At 47.7% G+C, this 14,328-nt stretch overlaps 1 protein-coding gene across 1 annotated transcript in view; it reads right to left on the bottom strand.

Moving 5' to 3' along the window:
- plcd3 (phospholipase C delta 3) overlaps window positions 1-13,955 on the bottom strand; it is a 40,765-nt gene extending 26,810 nt beyond the window's left edge. Inside the window, exons 1-3 of the mRNA XM_033035170.1 lie at window positions 13,679-13,955; window positions 2,938-3,087; window positions 751-979 (exon numbers count right to left, since the gene is read on the bottom strand). Coding sequence (XP_032891061.1) covers window positions 751-979; window positions 2,938-3,087; window positions 13,679-13,766 — 467 coding nt within the window. The 5' untranslated portion in view covers window positions 13,767-13,955. The remainder of the gene's footprint in view (window positions 1-750; window positions 980-2,937; window positions 3,088-13,678) is intronic.
- Window positions 13,956-14,328: the final 373 nt, after the last annotated feature.

Raw genomic sequence — 14,328 nt, 5'->3', positions numbered from 1 at the left:
ATGATGGAATGGCAGAGCAGACTCGCTGGGCCAAATGGCCTAATTCTGCTCCTATGTCTTATGAAGGTGAGCCTGATCCAAGCTTCACACCCAGCAACCTTTCTTTCCACTTGTGATGGAGGGGTCAGGGTTGCCGAGCTGGTCCACAGTCTGGCGTTTCTCACTTATTTTCTCTCATGGTGCTGAGATCCCTTCAACAGACGCAGGTGCTCAAGGCTGATCTGGCCAATGGTCCATGTTCACCAACCCTGATTGAGTGGCATAAAGCAGCAGCATTGTGTGATCTGCTCCAGATCTCTGGGTTTACAGGCTTCAATGGGCCTGAATTTCAGGGATGAAGTACAGGTCTCAAGTGGTCCTAGTTATTTTTATTTTTTTCATGGCAACTTCACCATCTACGTTATTGGAAACCCTTGGGCTATCTTTAATCAGACTTTACTGGACTTTATCTTGCATTAAACGTTATTCACTTTATCCTGTATCTGTACACATTGGACGGCTTGAATGGAATCATGTATAGACTTTCTGCCAACTGGTTTGTACGCAACAGAAGCTTTTCACTATATCTCTGTACTGGGTTGTTGTATTAGTCTATATTGGCTACCAAACCAGACTATAGCTTGACTGTCAGAGTTGAGCAGCATGTCAGTAACAGAAAGATTAGTGTCACCAGACCCCGGTGCATATTCACATTGCTGCTACCCAGTCTAATGCCCAGTCAGGTCTGTTCCCCTTGTGGTCAAAGGATATTGTTCGATTTTGTCCTGCTGGCTCATGGTTGCTACTCTTCCGGTGAGTTTCTTCAGCCCCCGCACCCAGCACCTCCCTTCCTCCTCTGAGGCCGCCACCAGGTCCAGGCTGCTCCGGCTGCCCACGAACACGATGGTGAAGCAACGTTTCTGCAAGAAGCTGCCGCCGTGTTTGGTCATCACGTCCGACTGGTGACCCTCCTGGATGTCCTGGATGTCCATCACCGAGACTGAAACACCGGGCGGAGAATTAGCAGCCGGACAACGTTTGCAAACCAGCTGGGTCATGGGACAACTCTGTGGGCTGGGAGGGAGGGGGGGGGAGTCTGCGGTGAAAACCAGGGAAGCTCCGGATGGGAGCTGACGGCGGGTTGGAGGGTGGAGAGCTGGTGTGTGAGGTTGAGCCAGCGTTGAGTTAAGCAGCGGCTGCAAGTGACATGGGTCAGGAGGGCACCCTTCAAATTACACTGAAGCCTTGGACATTCAGCCTGACGAATCCTTGCTATCTACACCACATTTGTATCATAGCATGAACAACACCAACGCATTGACAATTGGACACCTCCGGGCACTGGTGCTTAGGATGCAGCGAGGACCCAAATGAAAAAGAATGGACTGGACTTTGGAACATGCGGCGACCTCAGGCTGTGCTTCACAGACTGTCTTCTGAGCAGACTGTGTTGAACGGTGTACGTCAGTGTTGTAATGGGGGGGGGGCAGAAATTCTCTGCCTAATCCTCCCCACCTCTCATTTTCCACATCCTACAAGATACCCTTTCAAACCTCTATCTTTGCCCAGAGCATTCAGTGACCTCTCTTACAAGAGCACCTGCTCTTCTGGCTTGGGACAGAGTATTATTCAACAGTTCGAAGCCTGTTTAAAAGCATTGTAGTGCTTGAGAGGTTTTTTGAGTTCATAAACTTTATATGACACATTTAGTATATTGTGTCAAAAATAATCCCATAAAACAATTCCTAGCCAGTTACCATAGAATTAAATGTATTAATTAGTTACTGTAAGTGGGGATCTCCTCCTGAGAACCTCCTAGTCACACACCAGACTTGGAAAGGTATGACTAGTCCTTCAGTGGGTCTAAATCGGGGAACTCCTTGCCCAGCAACACTGTGGCAACACCTTCACCAGAGGACTTCACCGGATCACTCCTCAAGGGCAATGAGAATAATGTAGAACAATGTACTGTGATATAGTTTGATGGCCCATGAAATGTCAGGAATTGAGGTCAGCGGATAATAGACAATAGACAATAGACAATAGGTGCAGGAGTAGGCCATTTGGCCCTTCGAGCCAGCACCGCCATTCAATGTGATCATGGCTGATCATCCCCAATCAGTACCCCATTCCTGCCTTCTCCCCATATCCCCTGACTTCGCTATTTTTAAGAGCCCTATCTAGCTCTCTCTTGAAAGCATCCAGAGAACCTGCCTCCACCGCCCTCTGAGGCAGAGAATTCCACAGACTCCCCACTCTCTGTGAGAAAAAGTGTTTTCTCGTCTCCGTTCTAAATGGCTTACTCCTTATTCTTAAAGTGTGGCCCCTGGTTCTGGACTCCCCCAACATCGGGAACATGTTTCGTGCCTCTAGCGTGTCCAAAACCTTAACCATCTTATATGTTTCAATGGGATGCCCTCCCATCCTTCTAAACTCCAGAGTGTACAAGCCCAGCTGCTCCATTCTCTCAGCATATGACAGTCTCCCGCCATCCCGGGAATTAACCTTGTAAACCTACGCTGCACTCCCTCAATAGCAAGAATGTCCTTCCTCAAATTAGCCTTCAATTGCCTTCATTTATCGGTCATCAATTCCCTAGCAAAGCCTACATGGTGACACTGCAGTCTCCCACTGCATTAACGCCAGTGTTCCCACTGCACTTAGTGTTCCCACAGCACGACACCCCACTGCACTGACACCACAATGTTCCCACTACACTAGCATCAGTGTTCCCACTGCACTAACACCGTGTTCCCACTACACTAACCACTGTGTTCCCACTGGATTAAGTGTTCCCACTGGTTTAACAGTGTTCCCACTGCACTAACACCACTGTGTTCCCACTGCACTACACTGTGTTCCCACTGCTCTAACAACAGTGCTCCCACAATGTGAATGGTGCAGTGCTCCCAATGTCTTCACAGTGCCGATACTACGGTGCTTGAAGACGATACTCACACGTAGGTGACTTATTCCTGGACTCGTACCAGATTGAGAGCCCGTCCTCCTGCAGCTTCATCTGGCGATCCTTCTTCCACTTACTGGACTTTACTTTTCGCAACTTGCCGCCTCTCAGCATGTACTTCACATCATCATCTTCATGTAACCCTGGGAAAGGCAGTAGGACATAGTTCCCTCAACAATCACAATAAGATGGAAGGTACTTCTCCGGTTTACCCCAGGCGCCATATGCCAGTGAGTTCAGAGAAAGGTTACAGCTAAAGGAGACCATTCAGCCCAGTGTGTGCATGCTGGCTCTCTCCCAGAGGAATTCATTCATTGCAACCCACCCCCTTCTCTGCCACCGTGTATATTTCTCCACACCATATTTGTATCCAATTCCCTCTTGAAGGTCGCAGTGCTGCAGCGGTAGAGTTGCTGCCTTACAGCGAATGCAGCGCCGGAGACCCAGATTCGATCCTGACTACGGGTGCTGTCTGTACGGAGTTTGTACGTTCTCCCCGTGACGTGCGTGGGTTTTCTCCGAGATCTTCGGTTTCCTCCCACACTCCAAAGACGTGCAGGTTTGTAAATTAATTGGTTTGGTAAATATAAACATTGTCCCTGGTGGGTATAGGATAGTGTTAATGTGCGGGATCGCTGGTCGGCACGGACCCGAAAGGGCCTGATTCCGTGCTGTATCTCTAAACTAAACTAAACTAATGCAACCTCTGGTACTGACCTCTCCTACGCCAAAGACATATTCCTGAGCTTCCAATCTACCTTGTTATGATCCATGCATTTTTTATCTGCACTTTCCCTGAAGCTTTAGCATGATATGCTGCACTCTATTCCTTATCTCTTTTAACCCTCATGTACAGAATGATCCACATGGATAGCATACACGACAACATTTTTCACTGCATCTCGGTATACGTGTCAAGACTTGCATTGGTAAGGCTTGTGTACGGTGTTGGTTAACTGCTATAGGAAGGATGTCATTAAACTGGAAAGGGTACAATAAAGATTTACAAGCATGTTACCGTTCGGGAGTTTTGAGACATAATGAAAGCTTGGATTGGCTGGTTCATTTTTCCTGGAACATAGGAGGTTGAGGAAAGACATAATACAGATATACAATCTTTTCTCGGGTAAGGATGTCAGAAAAACTAGAGGGCATAGGTTTAAGGTGAGAGGAGAAAGATTTAAAAGGGAACCGAGTGATGCCTTTTCACACTGAGGTTGAAGCAGAGGTTGGAACAAGCTGCCTGGGGAAGTACAATTACAACATTTAGAAGGATAGGAAAAGTTTGGTGGTATATGGGCCAGGCATAGGCAAATTGAATTATTTTAAGCAATTTGGTCAGCATGGATGAGTTGGACAGAAGGGCCTGTTTCTTTGCTGTATAGCTCTATACTGCATCTTATGAAAAGCCTTCTGAAGACAACTGCATTCTTCCCATCAACTCTTTTCATGATCTAAGTGTATATCGCACACTAAACATGGCAGATGAGCTCATGCAGTTAATTATTACTAGCACAAGGTTTAAAGGGAGGTTGACTGGCAGCTGAACATTCCTGATTACAGGGAAGGGCAATGCTAATTAAAGAAGCTTACACACCCATGAGAGAGGATGATACCTCAGCAAGATCATCAAATGAGGCCGCAGCACATATCATAGAGCTGTGCAGCACAGAGCAGGCCCTTCAGCCCACCATGTCCATGCCAAGGTTTTTGCCTATGTACACTAATCCTATTTGCCCACTGGGCCTTAAAACTTCTGGTGGAACCTGTAGTCCCATATTCTCAGGGAGATAGAATCTCTGATAAGTGCAAACACTATGAAAGTAAGGGTGCAAAGTTTTAACTACCCAAGCAGTTAGACAGGTACATGGATAGTACAGGTTTGGAGGGATATGGACCAAATGCTGGCAGGTGGGACTAATGTAGCTGGGGCATTGTCGACCAGTGTGGGCAAGTTGGGCTGAAGGGCCTGTTTCCACACTGTATCACCCTTTGCCTCTATGACAAGTATTAATGATCAGTTTAAAGGACCAAGTGAACACAGGACACCCAAACCTCATTCTCTGATGTGTGAAATTATGCATTTTAGTAAGTTAAACCAGAGTAGGACTTACACAGTAAGATGACAGGGTCCAGGAAAATGATTTGATTGGAGACTCTGAGGGGTACAAGTACATAGTTCCATGGAAGTATGTACTTGTTGGATGATCAGCCATGATCATATTGAATGGCGGTGCAGGCTCGAAGGGCCGAATGGCCTACTCCTGCACCGAGTTTCTATGTTTCTATGAAGTGGTGACACAGATTGACAGGGTGGTGAAGAATGTGTTTGACATGCTCCTCATCATCAGTCAGGACATCGAGTGCATGAGTTAGGACCTCATGTTGCAAGTCCTATTGGTTGTTGAGAAATGTTGGTGAGATCACACTTGGAGTATCGTGTGCAGCGCTGGTCACGCAGTTGTAGGAAAGGTGTCATTAAACTGGAAAAGGTGCAGAAGAGATTTACAAGGATGTTACCAGGAGTGGAGGGCTTGAGTTATAAGGAGAGACTGGATAGGATGTTGTTTTTTCCCCTGGAATGTTTGAGACTATGGGGTGACCTTAAGTCGGGGTACAGGTTATGTGAATGGTCATAACTTTTCCTCAAGGTAGAAGAACCATAAACAAAGGGACACTGGTTTAAGATGAAAGGGGAAAGATTTCATGGGAACCTGAGGGGCAATATTTTTACACAAAGGATGGTGTACACATGGAACAGGCTACCAGTGGAAGTAGTAGAGGCGGGTACAAATCACAATGACTAAAAGACACTTGGATGGATACATGGAAAATTTACCAGGTAGGTACCTTGGTCAGCCTGGTCGCAATGGACTGGAGGACCTGGTTCCATGCTGTCTGACTCTATGCCTACACACTCAGGTGAATATAATCCATTAGTTTGAAGTTTGCTCAACAAGAAAGCAAGCAATAGAGACGGAGGAGACTGCCGATACTGCAATCAGGAGCAAAAAATCCTGATGCAGGGTTTTGATCCAATATCTCAGCCATTCCTTTGCCTCCACAGATGCTGCTTGACCCTCTTCAGCGGTTTGTTTTTTGCTCCGGAGGATGTGCGATCCTGAATGTAATTTTAAGGATTGAAGCTGGGCAGATGGTCAGAGCATCGTGGGGAGTGTAGGTTTGTGGTGTGATCATAAACTGGCTTCTTTTAGAAAAGGATAGAGTGCAGGATCTTAACAGGAACTAACCAACTTACTCAACTGGGAAGTGATTTAGAAGACCAGTAAAATGGTCTTGAGACAATTTTAAGAAGGGAAATCAAGAAGTTCAGGGTAAATATATCTGCACAAAGGAAAAAGGGGTAAAGGATGACAGGAGGGTGGGGAAGCAGCCAACTGGGGAAGCTTATGTGAGACACTTGGAGCAGGATAAAGCCTGGGACAGTATCAAACGTGTAGTTGTCAACAAAGGGAGGGAATGAACAAGATTATCATCAAATCAAATCAAAGAGCTAAAGATAATAGAAAATGCTAAGAATTTAGCGGGTGGGACAGCAAATGTAGAAAATGAAACAGAGGGAAGTTCACATCAATGGCCTTTTCTCAAAAGTAGGTAAGGTTTGAAAATAGGTATTCAGTTACCAAGCTGAATTACCAAGATTGTGGACAAAAGCACTCAAAGGGTGGAGTCCAAGAAAAACTGGATAAACAGGAAGTGGTGATGCTGGCTGAGGGAGGGTTGATACTCACAAATGACCTCTCTGGGGAAAGTGTAATTAGAAGGAGAAGAACACAAAAAGAGAATGACAAACCAAGGTGCTGGAACTGTGGACGCCGGCTGGTCGTCAATTCACCATTGAATCCCCTGGGCTTACTGTGTCTGTTGCTGTTCTCAACCTTACTTTACATCTTGCTGGAGTCGGGTAAAAACCAGAGGCGGTGAGAGGGATTGGGATGGAGAATTAAATATGACAGGCTACTGGGAGCTGTGGGAACTCATTGTAGACTAAAGAGAGCCCGTTCTGCAAAGTGATAATCTCATTGCATTTGGTTACTTCAATGTAGAGGAAACTACATGATGAGAACCATCTGCATAGGAAGAAATTTCAGACACTTGTTTATACCAAAGATAGACACAAAATGCTGGAGTAACTCAGTGGGTCAGGCAGCATCTCTGGAGAAAAAGAATAGGTGACGTTTCAGGACGAACCCTTCTTCAGACTGAAAGATCTATTTTTGAAACCTATCCCAATGTTTCTCTTTAATGCTACACGGTGTAACCGCTGGAGATATTGATGACAACATTCCTTGTCCAATATTCCTTTGAACCTTAACTTGCTCGGATTCCATCTTCTGGCAAGATGTAACTTGGTGGCAATGATTTATCCAAGCTCCATGCTTTTTGGACAATTGCCTTGCTACAATGAAGCAATTGGTTGTGAAGGCTTCAGACGGCAGGAATGAGACAAATGCCTCACCCAACACACAATCCATTCCACATAATCCACGAACTTCATCCCCTTTGATCTCTCATTTTCACACCTTACCCTTCCATATCTCTAGTCTCCCTCTCCCCTTACTCTCAGTATAAAGAAGGGGCTCGACCCAGAAAGGTCACCCATATTTTCTGTCTTCAGAGATGCTGCCTGGCCCGCTGAGTCACTGCTGCATTTTGTGTCGATCTCTGGTGTAAACCAGTATCTGCTGTTGCTTCCTCCACACATCATGATATTGATTCAATCCTATAGCTAAATATTCCTAAATGTATTTGCTATTCTCACTTCATTTTCAGCCTTTTCTCACCACACTCGTCTAAGAACAGGAGGAGGCCGCAGTCTCTCTGACTAATGCCACCTCTCATTTAGAGTGTCACAGGTCCAGCTCTCTCTTCCCTCCACCTTCCCTCAACCAACAAGAAACCTATAACACACAGATGTCTTCAAGTCTCCTCTCAGGAAGCAGCAACACTAGTTTACAACTGACCTGCAGACTGATGGTCCCCACGTTGATTGTGAGGGTTTCGCAGCCAAACCCTATTTACAGCCTCACACACTGCAGCAATTGAACAGGACTTTCTCCAGGAGTTGAAGCCCACAGATGCACAGCCCTGGAAACTGTGCGACTGACAGGCCTGGGAGCAGTCTTGACTTATCCCACAACGGCGTTTAGCAACTACTTGCATATTTACAATGCAGTTATTTAGGATGCTCGGCACTGCATTTCAGTCTGTGTCTGCCCCTTAGCCAATGTGGGTCAGTGATCCAGAGAGCACAATAAGCACAATTCTAATTCCACAATGTACTGTGTAATCACTTGTGACCTTGTCCGTGATCAGACTCACAGCCACACACAACTCCCACTAATGGCAGAATCACTGAAGGAAGGGGGGCAAGGCATGTGACACATCACTTTGTAGCACCCTAACGAAGATGCATTCTAAGTCTTGTACACTTAATCAGCCTCAGACCTGCGGCCCTTTCCCCCACTGCTTCTACTTCTACTTCCCACAGGCTCGAGTGGCACTCATCTCCTTAAAGCATCAGAGGGCCCTGCTACAGGTACTGTTATAACTACCAGAGGCCATTCACCGCATTAGCCTGAGAGACAAATCAGGCAGGGAAGCCTGCTTCAATACCTACTGCACAACCATTCAACACCCTGGCTAAACCCCCGGCCTCAAAACGGTTTAAACGCGCAGTGTTGATTGCATCAGTGACCACGCTGTGATTGAACAAGTTCAGTAGCCAAAGTTATTTTTGCAGCTGGAAGATAGACACAAAAATGCTGGAGTAATAGAATGGGTCATGCAGGGTATGGACAGGCCTGAAGAAGGGTCCTGACCTGAAACGTCACCCATCCTTTTTCTCCCGAGATGCTGCCTGACCAGTTGAATTACTCCAGCACTTTATGTCTATCTTCGGTATAAACCAGTTCCTTCATACACTCTTTGTGCAACTATCCGCTCCTACGTAAATCACTGCTAATCCACCTGATTTAGTGCAAACAAGGAAGTTGGACTTTAGCCTTCTTGTATTTAATTTCAAACGCTCGTAAACATTGCCAACTGCAACTATGCTGAACCCCCCCCCCCAGAAATTCAATCTCATTATTTTCTCCATTACTATTTTCTACTTGTATTCACTCTGATAAAATTCATCTCCTTAGTAGTTTTTCATTTTCCTTTTCGGCTGCCAATTTTATTTTTTTTCATGTGGCGAGGAGAATCTGTGCATTCGGCAAGGTAGGAACATGAAGCAAGCATTTACCCGCCTTGCAATTAGAATGTCGTCTGCATCCAAGAGCTTGTTCAGCAACTTACATTGTCAGCTATTGAACAGGCGTGTCAGTGCAACAAGTATATTTCTGCATCATAACCTCATGCCTTTTTTTAGCTGAGCATGAAGCTTTCCAAAACTCATTGTTGCATTGTCTGCCTCCGTCTAACTTGAAGAATCCCACGATTCTTTCACTTCATATAGAACAATGAACAGTACAGCTTAGAAACTGGCTGTATGGCCCATAATGTCTGTGCTGAATATGATGCCGAGGTCCATTATTGAGGGGGATAGATAGAGTGAATGAACAATGTTTTACCCAGAGTAGGAGAATCAAGAACCAGAGCACATAATGTGTAGGAAGGAACTGCAGATGCTGGTTTACACTGAAGATAGACGCAAAATGCTGGAGTAACTGAGCAGGACAGGCAGCATCTCTGGAGAGACGGAACAGGGAACGTTTCGGGTCCAGACCCTTCTTCAGACTTCAGAGACTGAAGAAGGGTCTCAACCCGAAACGTCACCCATTCCTTCTATCCAGAGATGCTGCCTGTCCCACTGAGTTACTCCAACATTTTATGTTTATCTACCAGAGGACATAAGTTTAAGGTGAGAGGAGAAAGATTGGAACATGAGGGGGACAACTTTTTCACACAGAGGGTGGTAGGTATATGGAACGAGCTGCCAATGGAGGTAGTTAGGCAGATGATATAACAACAATTAAGAGATAAATGGACAGGGACATGGATAGAAGAGGTTTACAGAGATGTGGGTGAATGGCGGACAGGTGGGACTAGCGTTAATGGGGTATCTTTGTTGGCATTGGCAAGTTGGGCCAAAGGCACTGCTTCTGTTGTCTGACTCTTTGACTCTGTTAATCTCCTTTGCCTGCATGTGATCCATATCCCCCCACACCCTACTTAGCTACTTGCCTAAATGCCATTATCGCAGCCGCCTGCACCATCCCCTTGCCTACGTGCTCTAGGCACCCACCTCTCACTGTGTGAAAAAACATCCCACACATCTCTTTTAAATGTTGACCCTCCCACCTTAAAGATGTGCCCTCTCGTTCTTGACATTTCCATGCTGGGAATAAGGTTCTGACTGTTTACCCTTTCTATGCCTCTCATAATCTTATATACTTCTATCAGGTCTCCCCTCAGCCTCTGACGTTCCAGAGAAAACTATCCAAGTCTGGCCAACCTCTCAATATGGGAAACTTCCTCTAACCCAGGCATCATTCTGGTAAATGCAACAGCTGCAACAGGAGTTCCTGATTTTTATACTCAGTGCCCTGACCAATGAAGGGAAGCATACCATACATAGAAACATAGAAAATAGGTGCAGGAGTAGGCTATTCGGCCCTTCGAGCCTGCACCGCCATTCAATATGACCATACATCTTCTTTACCAATCTATTTACTTACGTTGCCACTTTCACTGAGCTATAGATTTAGATCCCAAGTCCCCACTCTACTGCTCTTGCCATTAACTGTATGCTTTCCGCATATAATGGATAGGATAGGTTTGGAGGGATATAGACCAAACGCAGGCAGGTGGGTCATGTGTAGATGGTGCGTGTTGGTCGGCGTGGGCAAATTGGGCAGCGGGGCCTATTTCCATGCTGTATGACTATTCAACCTCCCAAAGTGAAACACCTCACACTTGCTCGGAATAAACTCCATCTGCCATTTACTGCCATTACCATTGACGTGTCTGTCAACAACCTTCCCTGTTTTCTGTTGTTCCTTATAAGTGTTGTGAGTTGTAAGCTTATTTCTCTTCCACACTCCTTGTTACTATCTCTGCCCACTTTGTCTCGTTGTCATCAGCATCACTGCCCTGCATTCACATACTCTATCTCTTGCATTTATACCATCTTTCCACAGTTTCCTCACCCTCACTGGCCTCTCTCTGCAATGCTGCTAATCCTTCCTTTCCACACCTTTGTCCTTCTAATCTGAAATATTAATCTCTCCACCTAGATGGGTTGGGGCAGTGCAGTGGTGCAGCAGGTAGTGCCACTACCTCACTGCTTCGGGGAGCCTGGTTCAACCCTACCTTTGGTGCTATCTATCAGGAGTTTGCATGTTCTCCGTCTGAGTTTACTCGGAGTGCTTCTGTTTGCTCTCCCAGCTTCTAAAGATGTGCGGGCCAGTAGGTATTAGACTGCCTATGGTGTATGATTGCCCCTGGTGTATGATTGCTAGAATCTAGGGGGAGTTGAGAATAGGGTTGCCAACTTTCTCACTCCCAAATAAGGGACAAAAGGTCAAAATAAGGGACAAATTCCCGACGGCAATTCGTTGACCGACTCGGCCGTGGCTGGGTGAATGATGAGTTGGCCCGGGTGCTGGACTGCACACAAAGCCCAGCTGGCGGGCCAGCCGAGGAGTTTTGGCCCGGGTGATGTCGCACGCAAAGCCCGGCACCCCATCCAACTCGGGAACCGAGGATTGGCTACGAGAAGGAGGGGTTGTGGTGTCGGCGGTAAGCGGTAAGCGAAGGTCCGAAGGTCGGACAGCTGTCCGGGCTGCCGACCGACGGGGCCACGGGCGAGGAGCTGCTGCTGCACTCCATGGGCTGCACTACGTCGGGACGGGTGAGGCGGGGCCGCCCGCGGCGCTCCGACCCGACAGCCCCCTCCACCCGAGTAGTGTGGAGTCAAATACGGGACAAGGGCGGTCCCGTATGGGACAAACCCAATTTAGCCCAAGAAACAGAATGTCCCGGCTAATACGGGACAGTTGGCAACTGTAGTTGAGAGGAATGTGGAAAGAATAAATAGGGACACGAGTCACTGGGATCTTGAGCAAGAAGGCTGGGAGAACTCACATGTCGGGCAGCAGCTGTGGGGCGAGTGGACAGACCCGAACCCTTCTTCAGATCAGTCTAAAGGATCCCGACCCGAAACGTTATCTGTTCATTTCTTCCACAGATGCTGCCTGACCCCTGTTTTTGTTATTGTTGCTGGAGAATAAAATGGGTTATGGGGGGATTAGTGGAACGGGGGCCGGCTGTTACACAGTCAACATAATGCCTGCTCTCCGTGCTGCATCTCTCTATGACTCTATCTTTTTTTTACAAATCGCATCTGAGTCGCTTCCCGCTGTTCACGAAGAACCCATCCAGCCCTCTCCGGACAGCTCAATCCTTGCTCTCTCTATCTCTCTCCGCTGGCTGTCTCCCTCACTACCTGCTGGGATTTCCGTCTCAAATCTCTAATGTTAATGTCCTCTCGACGATAGCCTTTTTAGAGATGGTACACAAAAATGCTGGAGAAACTCAGCGGGTGCAGCAGCAGCAACACCTGGGCCTATCTCCTTCGCTCCATAGATGCTGCTGCTGCACCCGCTGAGTTTCTCCAGCACTTTTGTGTACCTTCGATTTTCCAGCATCTGCAGTTCCTTCTTAAAGCCTTTTTAAAGATTGCGTTTTTTTCTCTTCTCTCCACAACCCTCGCCCTCCAGACAGGGTTGTGAGGACGGGATACTGTGCCTGTGCTGAACCCGAGCCGAGTGGTGACAGACCACCTTGTATCAACTCACAACACCCGCGGCGGCGGAGCTGAATAACCATCACCTTGTTCCTGCGCCGTTGGTTTCGGGTCGGCTTTTAGGTTTACTGTTTTTAAGAAGGAACTGCAGATGCTGGAAAATCGAAGGTAGACAAAAGTGCTGGAGAAACTCAGCGGGTGCAGCAGCATCTATGGAGCGAAGGAAATGCTGCTTCACCCGCTGAGTTTCTCCAGCACCTTTGTCTACCTTAGGTTTACTGTTGTCCCCTCTATCGGGGAACAGCGAGAAGCTTTCCAATCAAATCAGATGATACCATGAACACAATCAAAACCAAACTCAAATACATGGGAAGACACAGAGTGCTGGAGTAACTCAGCGGGCCAGACATCATCTCTGGAGAGGTTCAGACTCTGGAGAAGGGTCCCGACCCGAAACGTTACCAATCCATGTTCTCCACAGATGCTGCCTGGCCCGCTGAGTTACTCCAGCGCTGTGTGTCTATCTTTTGCAAACCAGCACCTGCAGTTAGTTCCTTCCTTGTATCCATATTCATGCACAATGGTACACAAAAATGCTGGAGAAACTCAGCGGGTGTAGCAGCATCTATGGAGCGAAGGAAATAGGCGACGTTTCGGGCCGAAACCCTTCCTTCATGCACAATGGGCCGTTCTTTGAATGTGGGGTGAAGCAGGTGAAGTAGGGGGTAGGGGATAGAGGGTGCCCGGCCCGGGATAAGTCAAGGCGGTGACCTGAGGGCAGGCACGATGCCCGGGACAAGCGAACTGACATCGTCCGCTGCCACCGCTCCTCCAGCCTCCACACCCCCTGAAGCTGCCGGCTCTCCACCCCAACCTCAAGGGGGAGATCCCTCACTGGGACTGGGGGGTGGGGGGTCTCGCCCACACGCGGAGGCTCAGTGCTGAATGGTCGTTATCCTCACCAACTTTCTGGAAGGCTTTCAGAGCGAGTTTCTTGCCGTCTCCGTCCTGTGGCGGAAGCACCAAACTTCCGGACCTGCTGCCGATCATGGTGCTCCTTCCCTGGGCCCGGGCTTTGCCCCGACACCGCCCCCGTGTCCGTATCCGTGTCCGTGTCCGTGTCTGTGTCTGTGGCTGTGTCCGTGTCCGTGGCTGTGTCAGCCCTCGCCCCGCCGCCTGTGGTCTCCGCTCCCGCACTCTCTGCCCGTCCGGAGCAGCGCCGAATGAGATGCTTCCTTCTCCCACCCTCTACTTATAAAGCGGCAGCCTCGGCTCACTCAGCTCGCAGCCTCTATATAAGGAGAGGGCTGCGCGCAAATGAGGAGAGATTGATTGAGAATGAGAAGAAACCCTTTTCATTAAAAAATTCAATCGTTTTCTCGCTCTCCCCACCCCGCTCGATTCCAGGTTACGCCTCAAAGCTCCCGTTCACACCACCCTGTGGCTTTCTTCAGACAGTCACAGAGTGATACAGCGTGGAACGTGGGAAGGAGAACTAGGTAGCAGGCGGGGGAAGTTGGGGTTCATATGCTTGCAGGCAGCTGAACAAATGATTCACGAAGTAGCCACAAAACCAGAAGAGGTCTTGTTGAAAGGAAGGAGTAGATTGTAT

The sequence above is a fragment of the Amblyraja radiata genome, chromosome 16, assembly GCF_010909765.2.
Source record: "Amblyraja radiata isolate CabotCenter1 chromosome 16, sAmbRad1.1.pri, whole genome shotgun sequence".
Classification (NCBI taxonomy): Eukaryota; Metazoa; Chordata; class Chondrichthyes; order Rajiformes; family Rajidae; genus Amblyraja; species Amblyraja radiata.
This window is presented reverse-complemented; position numbering and strand designations above follow the sequence as displayed.